This window comes from Canis aureus, chromosome 22 (assembly GCF_053574225.1).
Source record: "Canis aureus isolate CA01 chromosome 22, VMU_Caureus_v.1.0, whole genome shotgun sequence".
Classification (NCBI taxonomy): Eukaryota; Metazoa; Chordata; class Mammalia; order Carnivora; family Canidae; genus Canis; species Canis aureus.
The window spans coordinates 7,086,897-7,106,826 of NC_135632.1; the positions used below are offsets into that span (position 1 = coordinate 7,086,897).

General features: G+C 44.2%; 1 protein-coding gene across 1 annotated transcript in view; it reads left to right on the forward strand.

Moving 5' to 3' along the window:
- The first annotated feature begins 916 nt into the window (after positions 1 to 916).
- Positions 917 to 19,930, forward strand: part of MINDY4B (MINDY family member 4B) — a 48,158-nt gene continuing 29,144 nt past the window's right edge. Inside the window, exons 1-6 of the mRNA XM_077864536.1 lie at positions 917 to 1,006; positions 11,771 to 11,830; positions 13,133 to 13,243; positions 14,333 to 14,475; positions 14,706 to 14,733; positions 16,448 to 16,615. Coding sequence (XP_077720662.1) covers positions 917 to 1,006; positions 11,771 to 11,830; positions 13,133 to 13,243; positions 14,333 to 14,475; positions 14,706 to 14,733; positions 16,448 to 16,615 — 600 coding nt within the window. The remainder of the gene's footprint in view (positions 1,007 to 11,770; positions 11,831 to 13,132; positions 13,244 to 14,332; positions 14,476 to 14,705; positions 14,734 to 16,447; positions 16,616 to 19,930) is intronic.

Below are 19,930 nucleotides of genomic sequence, written 5' to 3' on the forward strand. Positions count from 1 at the left end.
TATTTATTCATGAGAGACACACACAGAGAGAGGCAGAGACATAGGCAGAGAGAAGCAGGCTCCCCGCAGGGAGCCCGATGTGGGACTCCATCCTGGGACTCCAGGATCATGCCCTGGGCCGAAGGCAGACGCTCAACCACTGAGCCACCCAGGAGTTCCTTTTCTTGACCTTTGTGTGCTTATCTGAAACTAATCTAAATGTCTGCAGACTTCCCCAGGACATGAGCATAAATTTAATCATACTAGGTTAAATTTCCAAATTTTGATAGCTCTTAATAGTCAGCCCCCTGCCAAACAGAGAACCAAGGCATCGCTCTCCACCCTCTCTCCCAGGGCCCTGTCATTTCATTCTGGCAGCGCTGAAGCTCTGTGTCCTCAGGAACAAGTCTGTCTACATCGAGGTAGCTCACAGCCTACCTGCCTCCCAGGCCCCTGTGAGGAGACTGCTTTCCCAGAGCAAAGGGATTGTTCCGTGAAGGATACTCTGCAACCCTAAGGACCCGGAATGCGCTGAAGTCTGTGACAGAAGAGCTCCTCCTCCACTCTGTTACATATTTTGTCATCTGTTTTCCCAACCAGCTTTGTTGGCGTCTGGGATGTCACATATCTTCCGAGAAATCTCAAAACCAGACCCACAGGCTGAGCACAACACAAATGCCACCCAAGTGCTTGCATTCTTTCCTATCACAAGACTTTTTTCTCTCCTCTCCGGACACCCAGCCACAACATTTTCTTCTCCAACCCAAAAGGAGAAGCCCCATGCTTATCGGCTCTTGTCAATGGCATATCAGTGCATCCAGGAGGGTCCCCAACCCACGTTCTGTAGAGTCAGGATTCAATCCACAGCTGGATTATTCATACATGAAATATGATCCCCTTGAAAGATGTCTAGGATCCCTCACAGCTAAAACAGCCAATGACTGGAAGGAATCAGCTCATCCTGAGGACACAGCACTGCCAGGCCCAGCGACACATCATTGCAAGCATAGATTTCAGTGGCACAAGGGTGAGCAGAGGGTACTAGGGCCTGCTATAACCAGTGGTCCCACATCATGGGCATCTGGGAGCCTGTTCTGTGTAGGGTTCCTCCGTGCAGACCAGAGAGGCAAGACGGTGGACCGTCAGTTTTTTAAGCCATCTGTATTCCTGGCACATCTAATCTTTGAGGTTTCTTCTTCCCTCCTTTTTCTTCTTCCTTTATATCAGTACTACTTTCCATTTTTTCTTTAAAAGGCTCTCTTTGGAAATTGGAAGTTTCTGTTGGGGCACCTCGAGGGCTTTCCATATGTGCCCCTTGCTCAGAAAGTTTCAAGCTATACACTGGTGCCTTGTGAATTGGAAATGTTCTAGATTCCAAGTCAAATTCATCACTGACTTTAGCTGAGGTTTCCTGCTAAGAGTAGGGAGGATTGTGTTGGTTTAGCAAGCTGAGGTAGTAGCCTGAGAAGGCATGTGCAAGGCTGATTAGATCTATTCCCTGTCGGCAGTGTGGAGAGTGCTCAGCATCCATAGGAGGCCAGCTACGTAGAGGTGGCATGAAGAGAGCAAGCACAGACCCCAGGGAAGGGCCATGTGGGCTGGTGGTTCCACCAGAAATCACGGAAGACAAATGGCATAGCTGGATTTCCACCCTGGAAGAACCACCTGCGAGGGCCCATTGAGGAGGGACTGAAACAGAGACTGGCCAACCAACAAGAACATTTTATAGAAATTCACCCAGGAGAAGAGAGGCTGTCTCAGGCAGCAGAGGGACACAGAAATGCCTATGAGGCAAAGTAAGTCGGGGTCCAGTGATTGACCAAACGTGAGGAATGAGGACCTGGGGTCTTTGCCATACTCAGAGTTGAGTTCAGCCTCTTCCCCTTGCTTCCATGGTTTGAATAAAATCCCTCCTGTCATTTTGAACAAGTGTCTGGTGAGAGTGTGTTCTACTGTACCACACAGGCCACCCAAATATCAGGAGGTGGGTGAGGCCTGAGAGGACAGGACACAGGACTGCAGCCACAGAAGCGGAGCCCATGGGTCAATGAAGCTGATGGGAGAAGCCACACAGACCACACAGCGGTCTAGAGGCTGGAGGGTAGGCCTCAGAGAAAAGGAGAAATCTCCGGTGAAACATGTGAGGAGCCAGGTCTTCTGTCTTCAAATGCCAGATAGCTAAGCCTGCCTGTGACCCCACAGTGTGGCATGGACGTGGGCCAATGTGGGGATGTGCACATGTGCACAGGCACACAGGCAATCTAGGCAGCCAGGTTGAAAGATCTGCCCTTCCTCCAGGAAGTCCACCCTCATCTCTTTCCCGATACATCCAATCCCTTTATTGGAGGGAAAATATGTTTTTTTTTTTTTATGTAATTAGAATTAAGGATAGCATGGTCACTGTAGGTGAGGCAGAGATCCAAAAACTCATGTGTTTTCACAGCGTCAATGGTGGCAGTTGGAGCCTCTTCTTATGGCTAATTTTGCTTGGGAAGAAGCATGGCAACAGGAAGAAACTAATTTATCAGTCACTTGGAGAGGGTTAAAGGGCACAGATTTTTAAGACAAGGGCATCAAATGTTAAATTTTGCCAAATTTCCCAATAACCCAGTTGCTTGGTTTAAGGTTCTTGTGAGGAAGAGAAACCAGGCTAACAAATTGCAAGCAAAGAAGCGAAGTGTATTGAAGAAATAAGGTATCTCACAGAATACCAAGGCTTGCTGACTTCCAGGACACGGAGAGGACCCCAGGACCGCAGGGACTCTGGGAAGTCCCTGCAGACCTTGGCCACTAAAAGGACTCTATCATCATCAGCTGACCCTGAGGTCCAAATGCATGTTTCCAAAAGAAACAGGCCAATTGGGATGAGATTCTATGTCTGAATCACCCAGCTGTGACCCTATGAGAAGAGTAGTGTGATCAGATTCAGCGACAGTACAGGGCACCAGTAATGTGGCTTTCTCCTTATCAAAGCCCAGGCACTTCCCTACAACTGTGCACATCCTCACTTATCACCTAAGGTAGGCTCTGCAAGGGCTCTTTCCTGGGATGCAGCGATGCTTTCTTCCACGTGAGGAAGATGAGGCTTACAAAGTTTAGTTGACCCAGCCGAGGCTACATACGGGGTAAATGAAGGAGGCGAGACTAAAAACCCATGCCTCCCAAACTACGAAACCAAATGCATGACTGTGGTGTGGGTGTGGGTGTGTGTGGGGGTGGGTGGGTGGGTGTGGGGAGAGGCCGGGTGACTGCGTGGATAGGAACGCATGCACAATAGGTGAGTGGGTGTCTGGATCAGAACCACCAGACCTGAAGGAATGTGGTCACATGGGTTCCCACAGCAAGCTGTTTACAAGAAGGTATTGAAAAGGGAAGGGACAGGGGGTCGGAATGAAGATGGAGGAGAGGGAAAGGCAAAAAAATAAACTCCAAGCAAGAGGGAGACTCCTGGAGTTCGCATACCAACATAAATGTAAACATAGACATGCATGGCAAAGGCTAGTCATTGTGCCCCAACAGCTCTTCTGCCCTTACTGTGTGGATAAAACATGCCTAGTGCAATGGATGGCTCCCAGCTGAGGACTTCGCCCTTCCAACCTCTCTTCCAACTAGTGGCCACGTGATTCTGGCCGGTGGAAGGGAAGCAGAAGTGACACGGGCAAATTCTGTATCATGCCGGCAAGGGCATGCCCTTCACCATTTTCCCTCTCCTACATTCTGGAATGCAGAGTTAATGGCAGGAGGCGAAGCCGCCGTATTGGACTATGAGATGCAGCCAAGCATGAGGATGGCAGAGCCACAAAATGGGAGTGTCTGTGGCCTGAGCCCCAGATGCCTGCTGATTGAGAAGCCACTGTACTAAGCTCTGAGAACCCAGATTTATCTTCATGTCCAAGGAATAATTTTATGACAGTTACATTGAAGAAATAAAATTCCACATGCCATGCATAGTATCATACTATGCACCTGACAAATGGTAAATGTTTCCACGACTGAGGCACACATTAAAATAAATAAATAAATAAAATTAAAAAAAAAAAAAAAAAAAAGGGCAGCCTGGGTTGCTCAGTGGTTTAGCACCGCCTTTAGCCCAGGGCATGATCCTGGAGACCCGGGATCGAGTCCCACGTTGGGCTCCCTGCATGGAGCCTGCTTCTCCCTCTGCCTCTCTCTCTCCCTGGGTCTCTCATGAATAAATAGATAAAATCTTAAAAAAAAAAGTTGATTTGACTAAGAAATTAATGGTAATTTCTATATCTTCTTTAAACTTTCAAATGATTTTTTAATCAATAAAAAGCTTATTAATAAAATATATTCCATCAATCGAAATTTTTAAATGCTTGGAACTTTTGACACAACACAACTATTCCTCCCCAAAGAATTTTTTTTCTCAGGAAAACTTGTTTCTAAGTATTTTTATTATAAACACATCTACAATGACCGTAATTATACAGTTTTGGCAGTTGAGTGAAATTTTTCATAGACCAAATTCCTTTTAAGTATAAACTTTTAATCCCTGGTTATCTATGATTAGAGAAAGTAATAGAATGAACCCCTCTGATCTATTACACATTTCAGCTGACTCCTGACCAGTTTTTTTTTTTTAAACTATACATCCTCACCCACTTTCAACCCTCCCCAACTGGATCATTTTGAGGCAAATTGGAGACACCACATCATTTCATTCATAAACATTTTAGTATGGATCTTAAGGACTCTTTTTTAAAAAACATGATCACAGTTTCAGTATCACATCTAAAAAAATCAATAATTCTTTAAAAAAAAAAAGACTTTAATTATGTATTCATGAGAGACACAGAGAGGCAGAAACACAGGCAGAGGGAGACATCACTCCCATAGGGAGCCTGATGTGGGGCTTGATCCCAGGACCCCCAGGATCATGACCTGAACCAAAGGCAAATGCTCAACCACTGAGCTACCCCGGCATGCCAATAATTCTCTATTATTATCAAACATACAGTGATTCAATTTCCCCAATTATCTCATACATTTTTTTTTTAGGATCCAAATAAATTCTATAGATTGCAAACAGTTGATATCTTTAATGTAACAGTCACCTGGACTTTTATGGAAAAGCCTGGTGAGATTCTGGTTTGTTTAAGCCACTATTATTTGGGTTCTCTGTCATAGCAGGGACATCCTAACACCTCATCTCTTCACTAGGCCTGAACTACTACATATCCCCACTCTCAGGGTAAACCCGTGACTCATTGCCCTGGTCCCCAGGCCTGGGCTGACCCAGAGTGAGGGCAGGCCAGAGGCTAGCATTCCATCACATATTGATCAAAGACATTTCTAGTTTTTTTCAGGCTACCCCAGGGCAGCAATCAGGACTCACTGGAAATGCCAGATTTCCTGTAAGAGCAGCCCAAGTGTGGTTCACTGGAAGCCTGGAATTTCTTCCCCAGGGTGAGAGGGAATTGTGCTAAGAATTAGTCAATTTGTAAAATGGAGTGACCAGGACCTGAGAGACAGCCTAGCTCAGGGGTCAGCAAACTTTTATGGTAAAGAGCCAGATAGTAATTATTTAGGCTTTTCAGGCCTCAACAGCCTCTGTTGGAACCATTCAACTCTGCTACTGACTGTGAAAGCAATCATGGGGGGGAGGGGGTGGCAGGTAAACAGTGGTTGTGCTCTGATAAAACTTTATTTGTGGATGTAAATTTTTGAAAATCATAATTTTCACGAGATATTTTTATATATTATTAGATGTTACATCCTATAGCTATATACTGTTATACTATGACATAGTATAATATTTTGCATCACAAAATGTTATTCTTTTCATTTGTTTTCAACCATTTAAAAATGTAAAAACCATTCTTAGCTTACAAGCCATACATAAAGAGACAGCAGACCGGATTTGCTGGCCTATGGGTCATAATTTGCCAACCCCCGATCCAGCCAACTTTCTCATCTCTTTTACCAAGAATTAAACTGAAGACCAGAGAAATGAATGAATTCGCTCAAAGTCACACAGCGTGCTGATGACAGAGGTCAGATTAGAACCCACAACTTCATCTCTCAAAATGCCTAAAAGAGTTGAATAATTTGCAGGAACAGTCTACTTAAGAACCATTCGAAAGGCCAAAGACTGAGAGCCAGAGCTTATATTCAATGCCATATGGATACGTAATGACAACAGAAAGCCTGACTGCAGGGCCCGTCTCCTAGTAACCACAGCCTCTCTGATGAAAGATTGCTCTGACTTGTTATTTATAACTTATTCCCCAATAGGGAGGGTGAGTGATTTGTTTATATTTAGTTACAAGGGCCAAGGAAATCCTGATCTGCCATCTTAGGATAGACACAAACCTTATAGCCACAGCTGCCAGGAGATGGGTGAAAGCAAAGAAAACTGCGATGTACGGTGTTGTCCCCGTTACCAACAACAAGGGTCACATATAGCAATTACTGCCTGCCTGACACAAATAACAGATGGTGTGAGGGGAGACGGGGAGGGAAGGGATGCATTCCTATTTATACTCTACGGAGGCAGTCATTATGAAAAACCTCTCTGCACCTTGTTCATTACTCGGAGCATCTGTTAATTTTGCCTGGCTTTTGATGTTGTTAGCATTACTTTGCTTCTGGTTCCTGGAATTACATTCCTGAGAATGACTTCTGCTGTCTCTGAAGGGGCTTTCTTGGTTTCATAGAGAACTGCATGATCTGAAGTCCAGGGAGAGGGTACAAAGTATTATAAAACCACAAACGGCCTATAAATAGAGAGGGCTCGTGGGCCTGAGTCAAGAGATTCCAGGTGGAGTTAGACTCGACAGATTAGAACCCAGTCAGAGGAGGTAAGCACTGAAGGGGTTATCAGGCAATGATCTAGTGTTGTCCAATGTCTTATTTTACCTCCTCAGGCCCAGCGAGGGTTAGTGACTCCCATAAGGTCACACAGCAGATTCAGTGAACCCACATCTCATTACTTGCTGCTCCATGACCTTTCTGACACCTAAGCAGCCCCTAAAACAGGACAGAAGATATCACGGAACAGGCAAATGTGAAACACCAGCAAGATGAATCAATCCAGAACCTCTACTTCTCTCTGTCCACAAATATAAAGAGACCATTATGGGTCATTGCACAATCAGAGGAAAGAAATGAAAAGCTACATTCGTTAAAGAATGAGGAAAACACGCCCTAAAACAGTCACCAACCCCATAGTTGCGTGCTATTTTTCAGTTAGCAGAGATGCCTCATCCCCTCTGAGTTTTGTAACAACCCCAGGCAGGTGGTCAGTAGTAGCAGAAATTGGCAGCAATTGTCCCTATTTTGAAGAGAAATAGTTAAAAGTCATTAAACACTTACTACGTGGCTCTGTTCTAAATGCTTCTTAGGTATTAATTAATGAGTCCTCATAGTGAACCAATGGGGTGGTTAATATTATTATACCCATTTTATAAGAGTAGAAACTGAGGCACCTAGGTGAAATGATTGACCTAAGATCACTGCCAGCATGTGCTTGTGGTAGACACACCCTAGGTGACCCTCCCAACAAGTGTCCCTTGAGTGTTGGTGGGACCTGTGATGTGCTTATTAACAGAATATGGGATGAGGGATGCCTGGGTGCCCCAGTGGTTGAGCGTCTGCCTTCAGCCCAGGGCATGATCCCAGAATCTGGAATTGAGTCCCACATTGGGCTCCCTGCATGGAGCCTGCTTCTCCCTCTGGTTGTGTCTCTGCGACTCTCTGTCTCTCATGAATAAATAAATAAATAAATCTTAAAAAAATAAAATAAAACAATATGGGATGGAAAAGGGCCTTATATAATGATATAGGGGTCAATTCTCCAGAAAGACATCATAATTCTTAATGCGTAAGCACCTGACAACAGAGTGTCAAACTATGCAAAGCAAAAACTAATAGAATTGCAAGGAGAAAGAGATTAATCCACTCTCATAGTTGGGAACTTCAACACCTTTCCTTCAGAAGTGGAAAGATCCAGCAGGCATAAAATCAGTGAGGACACAGTTGATCTCAACAGCACCATCAATTAACTGGATACAATTAACATACATAGACTGCTTCATCCAACAGCAGAACATGCGTTCTTCTCAAGCTCATATGGAAGTCTCACCAAGATAGACCACATTCTGGGCAAGAAAACACATCTGCCCAGTTAACTGGTTGACCTCTTAGCGTTGTTATAGAACTTAACAGATGTAAAAGAATAAAAATCATACAATGTCTGCTCGCAGAACGACAATGGAATTAAACCAGAAATCGGTATCAGAAAGATAACTGGAAAATCCCTAAATATGTGGAGATTAAACAGTGCACTAAGTAACACATGGATCAAAGAAGAAACCTCAAGAAAAATAGAAAAATATTTTGAGCTTAATGAAAATGAAACACAACTTACCAAAACTTGTGGGATGTAGTAAAAGCCATGCTGGGAGGGAAAAAAAAATATATTTTTTTTGGGGGGGGAGGAAAATTTGTAGCATTGAATGCATGTATTAAAAAAGAAGAAAGCTCTAAAATCAATCATCTAAGTTTCCACCTAAGGAAATTAGAAAAAGAAAAGCAAGTTAAATTCAAAGTAAGGAGAAGAAAATAAATAATAAAGGATTAGAGCAATTGAAAGCAGGAAATCAATAGGAAAAAACAATCAATGAAACCAAAAGCTGGTGCTTTGAAAAGATCAATAAAAGCATCTGGGTGGCACAGTCAGTGAAGCTGGTTGGACTTTTGGTTTTGGCTCAGGTCATGACCTCAGGGTCCTGAGATTGAGCTCCACCTCACCTGGCGCTCTGCGCTCAGCGTAGTCTGCTTAAGACTCTCCTCCATTCTCCCTCTGCCCCTACCCACCCCTTCTCTAAAATAAATAAATAAATCTTTAAAAAACGAAAACAAAAACAAAAGCAAACCTAAAAACCAAACCAAAAAAGCAATAAGTCTCCAGCCAGGCGAAGAAAGAGAGAGGATTCAATGGCTAATATCCGAAATACAGGAGAGGACATTATCACAGATTCCACGGACATTAAAAGGATAAGAACACTAAAAACAACTCTACGCTCACAAATTTAATAACCTAGATGACATGGACCAATTCCTTGAAAGATACAACCTGCTAAAACTCACAACGAAAAAGAGACAGTCTGACTTAGCCAACAGAATATGGCAAAGGACTACGGGATGTCGCTCCCACCATTATGTTACCTGATCCAGCAAAGGTGAAGCGCTTTTGCAGATGTGATTAATGCTTCTAATTAGTCTGGCCTTTGAGCTAATCAAAAGGGAGATTATTCTGGGTGGGTCTAGCCTAATTTAGTGAATTCTTTACTGGGATGCTAGGGCTTTCCTCCCCGGTCAGAGAGACTTAAAGCAGCGGAGACTCCTTTTGTCTGCTGGTCTTGAGGAAACTAGTTCTATAATCCCAAGGAGATGGATTCGGCCAACGATGACGTGAGCTTAGAAGAGGACCCTCTACGTTGATGGGAACTGGAGGCCTGGCTAACGCCTTGATTGCAGTTTTGTGAGACCCTGAGCAGAGCACCCACTTAAGTCACGGCGGGGCTCCTGATGGATAGAAACTATGAAATAATAAATGGGTGTTGTTTGAAGCGGCTAAATCTGTGCTAGGCTGTTAGTAATAGATAACTAATACGGTGAAGGTGCGAGAGTCCCCACCCAAGCAGCCTGACTCCAGGATGTGTGCTTTAAATGCTAGTTGCCGAGTTGTTTTTTGACACTAAGTGAGAAGTTCCCCCTGCCCCCCCCTCCCCCCACTGACCCATTCTCCAATTCTCTGAGTAGGTGAACTAGGTGTCCTATAATTAATTCAATGCTGGCACTAACTATCTAGAGTTAGAATCTATGGGCTTAAGAGCTCAGTTTCGCAAGAATGTTTTCACTTCAGACTCTAGTCACAAGTATCAGATCATTCTGACCAATTGGTTAGAATAGGGGTTTCTCACAACTCCCTCATGAGGCTCAGTAATTTGCTAGAGGGGCTCACAGGAAGCACTTTACTTACAAGTTTATATACTAATTTATATGCTTTAACATCCAAGTGAAGAGGTACATGGCTGGGGGGTCCAGATGGGTCTCAAGTGCAGGAATCTCTGCCCACAGTGGAGATGGAATATGTCACCCTCCTGATACGTGGATGTTTAGGGGTTTTATGGAGGCCTCATTACACAGGCATGATTGATCAAACATTGGCCATTGGTGATCAACTCGGTCTGTGGCCCGTATCCTCTTCCTGGAGGCTGGGGGCTAGGGCTGGAAGTCCCAGGCAGTCCTATCACCCTTTGTCACTCAGGAAATCCCAAGGATTTCTTAAGAGCTCTGTGCCAGTAACCAGGAACAATGACCAAATATATATTTCCCATTATACCACACTGGTCTTTAAGGTCTTTCGGATGAGGACTGGGGCCTACACCAGTGACTGAGTGACCAACCAAATGCCACATGGAATGAGGGACTGGTTGGGACCAATGTCTGCATCTTCTCACTTTAGGACTTTGACTTCTAGCTTCATGATGCGACTCTCAAAATACATAAAGCGGTGAAAAAAAATGTTTAAAGGAGAGTTTTTAACATATAGGAGGCAAGAAAACATTGGTTAAAGATTAGGAATTTTCACATAAGTCCTATTCTTTACGATTCTATGAATTAAGTCAGAGGAGCCACAGCAAACGAAGCTCAGAGAGACTGACTTTTCCAAGGTTACGAAGTCATGGGGGGAGGCCCTGGGATTTGACACCGTCCTCATCACATCACCAAAGAACAAAAAGAGAAGATATCAGCCATCTTCTGGTTTCCTGTGGATTGGCAGAGTTCTTTTCGGTAAGGAATGTAATCAGGAAATTTCCATCTCCACAGAAAGGAGAACTAAAGAAAATGAATGATTCTCAAAGCATAAAGGATTTAACTTAATCCTAAGGAAGAGCTTTCCAGGGGTAAGGTTAATTAAACACTAATGAGATTCTGTTTTAAAAAAAAATTCAAAAGTTTCTAAATTTTACTTCCGGATTTCTGTTTATGAAGCATCATAAGAAAACAGCAAGAAGAAAGGTTGGGGATGATTTTGCAAGCTAGTCAAAATGCTTGCAAGCCCAACGTTTTTAAATTTGACTCTAAGGCAGATTGAGTAAATGATTGTAAAGATCAGTCATAGCTTTCTGGGAAACGATAGCAAATGTTAATAACGTTAAATTTTTACACAGTAATTTCCAAGTCTGGAATAGATACTAGCTTTTCTCATGAAATCACTGGTATTACTTCAAAATCATCCACAAGGAAAGCAAATGGATTCAGACACAGGTTTTTGCACTTATGTAGTGTACTTCCTTCACAGGTGAACGATTTCGGACCCTCTACCGTCACCCACTGCCCCGAAAACATGGCTGCAAAATCCTCCCCCTCCCCCACTATCCCTGCTTGTTCTTGTTCTTTCCTTTTGCTGCTGTAGGCCTACTGCTGCCCTAGACTCCACATGCAAAACCAATTCTTTGCCACAGCAGGGATGGTCTTGGAACAGGAGCTTTAGGTGACTTCACATGCCATGCCATGGGGTAGAAGCAAGGGTAGAAAAATGCAGAAATGGACAATCCCAGATTTCACATGTTTCTGCACCCCTCCCTTCTTGCCCTGTCGTTCCAACCTGGCCCAGGGTCTTCAATCCCATCTTTTCAGTCTACCCCATTTCTTACACCCAGGCCTCCTGCTCTAAGTCTTGATAAAACACTCAAAGAGATGGGTGGTTTTCTCTGGATGTGGCTGAATGACATTCTTGACTCTTGGTGTCTTCCAGAGACCAGCCTTTTCCATCTGCGGAGCCCTTATCAACATCCGATGGAAAAGTGAGCGAATGGTGAGGAAGTAAAGGCAGTAACTTCTTTATTGCAAGGAGCAGAACCATGAATTCCAACCTGAGAATGAAGGGAATTAGAGGGGCTGGGCAAGGGATGCTCACAAACAGCGATGAAAGTTGGACTATGCATCAAAAGTCTTTAAAATGACCATATACCATTTAATTCAGGCATTCCACTTCTGGGGTCAAACAATGGGAAGGTAAATACGGCCTAAATAAGTAGAGTGACATACCATTTGGATAGATTAGAAGTCTTAATATGGTGAAGATATGAAAGCATCCCCACTTCACAGATGAATAAACTGAGGCATGGAGAGATTAAATAACTTGTCTGAAGCCATACAGGTAGCAAGAGGTGAAGCCATGATTCAAAACTAAGCAGTCTGGGCCCAGAGACCACGTCCTTACCCACTCTGCTCTCCTGCCTGCCTCCTGCGTACCTACTCACAGCCTGCGGAGCCTGAGTTCTCACAGCGTTTCCCTCTCTTGGTGTCCGTTTCCACCACTAGAGAGAGCAGGAACTTCATCTTATTCACCTTGGCATTTCCAAGCGCCTGGCACATAGGAAATACTCAAAACATGTTTATGAAACCCAACAGGAAAGTTTATTTGTGAGTTGTCTATTCGTTGGGATTTATGCTTCTACCTTTACAGAATCTTCTGTAAAATAGGACAGAGACATAAACAAAAATATGCAGATTTAAGAATGATTCTTAAGAAAAAGACTTTCTTAGCGACTCTCCTTTCTTGGGCTGGGATTGTTAAACAATTGAAATGGCAGACGCGGAATTTATTTTTTCTCATGACTTTCTAAATAGGGAAACCCAAGACAAGACATTTCTCATCATTATATTGTTCAAGAGCAAGGATCACATAATTTCTTATTTTTTTCTATACTGAGAGTGCCCAATAAATATTAAATACTAATGCCACTATTAGAAAGATAAAATTATGAAGAGTGGGACAGTAAGGGTTTTAAAAAAAGGATTTATGGTTTGAGAAGAAAAAAAAAAGAAAGCAATCATTTATGCCTCTTACGTTGACACTAAAAATGTGAAATCTGATGAAAGTTTATGGGACTTGTGAATACGAATTGGTTCTACGACCACCAAAAGTTCATTTCAGAAACTGATGGTAGAGAAGTTCAAAGCAAAACCGTGGATGCCTAAATCCACCTGTGGTCTACTTAGTGACTTGCTGTGTCTCAAGGTCTCTGCCATATTGCATATAACCAATCTCCTCAGCCCCGGCCATGCGAGTCATGATAGATCCAAAAAGCCTCTTCGCCTCTTCCCCTCTTAGGATTTTACAAAACTCGTCATCAGAAATGTTCAAAGAGAAAATGACCTCCTGAGGCTCAAATCTGATACTCCACCAAATCAGAAGAGACAAGAAAACTTATATTGGTCGCCGGTATTGGTATTTGTTTTTGATAAACACATTTATATTACTCAGGATCCTCCCGAAAGAGAGGGAGAGAGAGAGAGACCTTTATTGTAAGGAATTGGCTCACGTGACTGTGAAGGTTGACTAGTCTGGGAACGTTCAGGGCGCTTCTCTGGCTGGAGACTCAGGGAAGAGTTGATGCTTCACTTTGAGTCTGAAGACTATTGACAGGCAGATTCCTTCTTCTTCCCGAGACCTCCGTCTTTTAAGGCCTTCACCTGATTGGTTGAGATCCAACCACCTTTTGGGGTATAATCTATCTTACTCAAAACCTACCATTTAAATGTTAATCACATCTTAAAAAAAACAACAACAACAAAAAACAAAAACACCTCCGCAGCAACATCTAGATGGGCATTTGACCCAAAACTGGGCTCTCTATGTAGCCTAACAAGATGACATAAAATTACCCATCACAACAGGAATATTCTTTATTATGCCAGTTATCGCAGCTACATTTCATTCAGCCAATAGGGCATGATATCATTTTAGACCTCTCCCTGAAACAAATCAAACCAGTCCTTCTTCAAACTGTCCGCAAGATTTCTGTGTACTAGACTCGATGCCAAACATCTGTTGGCCAATTTCTTCCTTGGCCTACATATTATCCAACAGTAGTCGATACAGTTTTTAGATATCAACAGGATGGCTCTTACCCCCCTTTGCTAAGTATCTCTGTACCACAAACACTTCCACAGAAGCATGATGGCATCAACTACTCTCACATTCCACCAGGATGGTATCCTTGGCCAATTAAATTATCCCAATTGTTTTGATGCTGCTGAGAAGTAATTGCAATCCTTTTGTTTATAAATCTGGGTCTTGGATTAAACATTCATGGCGTCTATACAGGGAACAGCAATACACAAAGTATTCCGCCTCCAATGAAAGTTTAATTGACATCTGAGAGCAGGGCCTTTCAGAGAGCCCAGAGCAGCAAGTGTATGGTGTGATCTCCTCGCTGGTCAAAAGTAGGGGCCGCACTCCAGCTGGCCCAGTCCAGAGAGCCAGCACCTGGCTTCCCCACTGCCCGACCTTCTTCTCCCAACCTAACAGCTCCCTTCATCAGTTCACCACATCACCCAGAGGACTATGCAAGTCTCGGACAAGGAACAATGCTCCCAGGAGCTGGATTTGGAGGAGATAACTAGGAAAATTTCATTTCTGGACAAATGGCGGCAAATCTTTAGTTATCATCGGTAAGAATGTCCTTGTGTTCTCATTTCTCTAGAACCAGAGGGATTTCAGGTGTTCAGGCAATCAGCTTTTATGCTCGCTACATGAGAAGTCTCCATTATAGGTTTACATTTAAGATGCTTCAGGTATAACCATGTGTGGAGAGAGACTTTGCTAGCAAGGTTGGGTTGGAGGAGGTTTGAGGGTTGAATAGAGGGAGTCATTTACTTGATGTTCCCTCTTTCATTTATAGGTTGGGAGCCAATAACACAACTCTTCAGGTAATTACTTTTCTCAAAACCAGTGTGTTTTCCTCTGGTTGCTTCTTCAAACAATCACATTAACAGCATAATCGGCATTTATTCTATGCACATAATGTCACTCAGGCACCCGGCATTTAACGTGCGAACACAGAAAACTAGAAAGCCTGTTGAAATCTTTTCTTTTGCTTTCCTTTTTTTCTTTTTTCTCCATAAAAATCTCTTCCCACTTTTAAGTACTTTTCATCATTAAGAACACCATATGGTTATTATTTTAGAAAAAAGTAATATTAGAATCTAGAGTTCTTACACGTGCAAAGCAACACTAGATTCTGACATCCAAATGCTTCAGCGTTCCTGAAGAAAAGTAATTTTGAAAGTAGCTATCATCTTTATTCAGCTTCTGAAAAACTGTTTTCCTTCATCATTTTCAAAAATGGGAAAGCTGACTGAATTCAGGGGTTACAAGGCATTTTAAAATCTGTTATACGATATAAGACGAAGGATTTTTTTTTTTTAATCTCTGTAACCCGAGGTTACGAAGTAGTGAACTTGGTATTTCAGATATTAATTCAATCTCTGAACAAACACAGCACAAAACATGAGGGCGATTTTCCTGGCACTAATATATGATATGATCAAACAACTGAATAATTAATATTTTAACTGTTAACGCTAAGGCATCTTCCTTCCAGTAACCTGTCATCAAAAGCCTTATTTGTGCTAAAACTTTCCTAACCACAGTCTAAATTAGAATCAGAGAGATAATGCTTCCATTTTAGTCCTGGAAGTATTCAGTGGAAATAGCTACCATTTGGGAGAACAGAATATTCAAAAGATAAAACAATCTTTGAAAGGAAAAAACTAAATAAATGTCAAATTACGCTTCATACAAGGTGAGGGAAACCCATCGCCACAAATGTAAAGATTTTCCATTTGATTTACGGAGTGCAGTAGTCTGCAACTTGGAGGCTGTGTTTCTGAGATAAGAAAACATCTTGGCCTCTAGGAATCTAGAAAACTAAGGAGACAGTTTCCTTCATGTTTCGGCTACCAACGGGGCAGATTTGTTTCACGGCATCGGTATAGAAGTCAAATAAATTGGAGGAAGACTTGACGCTAACATATTTAAATGCCATAAGAATCGGTCAAGAAGAGTAAAAATAAGTTTTTTTCTTAAAGATAGGGGGTGGTTTTCTTAAAGACGAAAATTATTATAACTCACTTATTAGGGAGCAGGAATCTGAGAAAATTAAAAGGAGGTAACCCGACTTCATTTATGGGCCAGTTAACCACACAGTGAGAAATCCCTCGTAGACACTGGAAGGTTCATTTACTGTTTATAAAGTGTTGTCTTCTCAAAACAAGAGACAGCGACATTTACATTCTTCTCTAAACATAATTTCAAGTCAAGGTCTTGATAGCATTAATTATGTTTCCATAGTTACATTTAACCTCTCCCAGTCATGTAAAACTTAGGAGAAACCCTTTGACACAGACACTGGGATTTTTCTGCCTCTTTTATTGCTATTTATCACAATTTTCAGAGGTCTCTAAAAGGGAGACAGTATTTTCTGAACACTGATATTTCCGAGAGAAAGAGAGAAAAAGGGGAGGGGGGGGGAACAAGTCATCACCAGCTCTGTTTGCTTTGGGTTTTTTTGTTTGTTTGGTTGTTTTTTTTGTTTTGTTTTTTTGTTTTTTTGGTTTTTTTTGGCGATGGCATTTTACACAGAATCATGAAGGCAACCATATAACTGTGGATGAAACTGAAGATGGACCGGGAAAGCCTCAGCTCACAGGACAAGGACATTTGCCATCAAGCAGCCTTTGTTCTATCCCCAAACCCTCTATCATCTCTTCAAAATCAGGCGGCTTCCCTATCTCCCTAGCAATGGCCATGGTAAGTATAGCTTGTCAATTAAATATGAAAGGAAATGTAATCTTCCCCAAACAACAAGGCTGGGAATCTTATCTGCTGTCATGTGAGAGTATTACGGAAGATAAGACCACAGACGGTTGTTATTGGTAAAAGGAGAATATAATTAAAATGACTTATTTATGGTATTTTTCAAGGACGTCGGTGGTGTTAACAATCTTTTCCTCCCAAACTCGGAGAGTCTCTCCATTCACTTCCTTGGTCTGTTGATTAACTTTGAGGGAGTGAGGGAGTTAAGTTCAAATAATCACTACATAAGGTAAGATAGGGCAGGTGACAAGTGCCACAAACAAGCATCCAGAAAGCCAGGTCGCAGCCCTGTCCCAGCACAGGCAGGAGGGAGGGAGTGAGGGAGGGTGGTGGGACACCTGGGCCAGGCCTGGTCCTGGGGCAAGGGGCTCGTCTCAGGAAATGTTTTCTGGGGCTGCCAATGAACATGCAGAGTTGAAAAGAAGCTGACATTGAGGATTCAAGTGGATTTGGAATCTCCTGGTCCCAGGGACAATTCGCTCAATTCCAAACTTGCTGGGTGGGGGCAAAGGGCTGAGGCCGAGACCCAGCTAGGGGGCAAACCAGCAGCATCTCATGGGGTCAAACAGGCCAGGGCTGGAGCCAAATGCCTTGGTAATGGTCCGAAGGCCCAGCTGTCAAGGTCAAAGAGGCACGGTGGGGCACTGGGGAAGCTAAGCCATGGGTCAAGCCAGGAGGGGAAGGGAAAGGACCAGCTAGGGTGAGAGATCCCTTCAGTCAAATTGCCTACAAGATAGTTCTCTCAATCAGAGTGGGACTCGGGGCTTCTTAGGACAATTTCTTCCTCAGGACTTTCCTCCTGTCTCTTCAGCCTCCATACTGTATTCTGGAGCCTCAGGCAGAGACTTTTCCTGGGGGGCCCTAAGAACAAGAATTGGAGGAAGCACTTCCTTCCTGAGGACATGCTGCCCTAAGCCTGGGCAAGCTTGCAGAAACCACCCAGGACCAGCCTGGTCACCTGGCTGAAGGCCAGTAACACTTGCCCTGTAGTCAGGCCTGCCGCAGGCCGTGCGCTGCACACAGGGTCAGGCAGGAGTGGGGACTGGAACCCCTTCTGGGGAAACCACACAGTCTCCATCTGCTTGTTGGGTTGGCCCCGACTGCAGCATTTGCAACCCCGAATACAGGCTTCCCTTAAGGTCCTCAGAGGGGACATCGTCACTTGTAAGGGACCAAGCCCCACATTCCTTTTTACCCTGCGCATCCTCACGGGCCTTACAGAGCAGCTCTTTCCTGTCATCCTTGCAGTACAGATGTACCAGGAGGCCCGCCGTTCTTTCTTATTATCACAAATCTTTGCCTCGATCCACCTTCCCTCCCTTGCTCAAATGCCAGATGTCACAGGAAGACAGGTCAGCAGGCTCCCAGGAGACGCCGCATTTGCTTACTGGCCTCACAGCCCCTGGCGGGTACCTTGACTCGTGTCTTGCGTGTCCAGTTAATGGCTAGCCTCTCAGGGAACGAAGACAGGCCATGCACGTGTGACCCCGTGAGAGTCTCCAGCCTCAGTGATTGGTCTGTCTACACTGTGCCGTAGAACCGGAAGCGAGGGCAACTGTGTGCATTTTCCAAGATAACGAGCAATCTCTAATAGGAATGTATTCCTGGCTCTGTGATGCCTTTCTATGAAGACCCTCATTGTAGGATTTACACATATCAGGAAATTAGACTACCTTTTCTCTGAGAAAAAAAAAAAAAGAGAGAGAAAAGCATGAATCTCTATTGGTATTTGCCTGTCCGGGCTCCCAGAAATTCCAGAAGCCTTCGTATGATGTAACGGTGGAGGGAAAGAGTGGGGTAGGAAGGAGACAGAGGTGGGAGGGAGTCTTCTCTCAGTGTACCTTTTGGTGCTCTCTGGATTTTGAACCATGTGAACATGCGATGTATTTTTAAAAACACATGTAGAAACTTTAAAAACAGGAGAAAAGCAGTCGCAGATGTTTCCAAAGCCTTCCAGTCTCTCCGTATATTGTTGGAAGCAAGAGAGCCTGGGTCTGAATTCCCCCACTTATCCACCAACACAAACGTGATGTGATTGCAGACCTCCCCCGTGACTTTTCCAAGGTAATTCTCTCCCTTTGGAAAAGCCTGGGGGACAAGAGAATCAGACGGCTAGAGCCTGATCCGGAGTCGATGGAGTGGTAAGGAAGTCCCAGAAGTGGAGATAATTGATTTTTTTTCTTTAAAAAAAAAATGAATTTGGACTTATTCCCATTGTGTGGGCCAGATGATAGTGTGTTCTTTAAATAGCAGTAGCATTAATTAAACACACCCTGGGATTTCGAGCTGCTGAGCCTTGGATCCTGAGTACGCGTGTTCCAGGGAGCTGGTTTGGAAGCTTGACCAAGTCTAATGGACGGGTGGGCGGTGCAGCCGCCTGGCACATTATCAGAGCTATTGAATCCTAATATTCACTTGAGGATGCCTTTTGTTGTCATTGGGCCCTTCTCTCTTCCCTCCTGTTTGGGGTAGGGATGCATGGGATTTCCTGACTTGGGACCACACACTCTTTGCTGGAAATCTGCTGAGAAAGGAGGTGTGTGTGTTGGGGGGGGGGGGGGGAGTGCGCATGCCAGCCCTCCTGTTTCTCCCCTTTTGTGACTCGTTTCCAAGACTACAGCCCTCTTCCTTTCCCCAACGGAACATCTTAGGGTGCATGAGGTGTGAGGAATGATGGCCAAGGCGGCTGGCCCGGGAGAGACTAGAGAAGGTGAGCAGCCTCCTCTGCGCTCTTGCACCTGCACCTCCCCGCCCCTCACCCCAAAACTGCCTGCCTTCCCTCCAGGGCACTCTCCCGTCCTCCTCCGAAACCAGGCCCTTCTCCAGAACCCAGCCCTGAACACATTCCTGTAGCCTCTTTCATCAGCAGCCAATAAGCAGGCCCCTGGTGTGTTTGCAACACCACCCAGCAGGAGCATATTATATTCTGGTGGAGACCCAGGTGAGTGGAGCTTCCCTGGAGCCTAAGAGGCAACGGGTGAGGCTTTTTGGAAGGAGGAAGCACAGCCTGGTGCCCCCGCAGAAGGTCTGGCCAGGAGATGGACCTCAGTGGATGTTTACTTGGTTCATTCACTGTTCTGGACAATATCCCAGGGAAGCAGCCCAGTGTGGGGCAGTAGGTACCATCCCGGTGCCCCTCTTGTACTCTCCACCCTTCTCCATCCTGCCCTCTGCCAAAACTGACCTGGAGGGACTCCATCAACAGGGCTCCCTCCTCTCCTGGCGCCCTACTCAGTTTGACCCATGGGA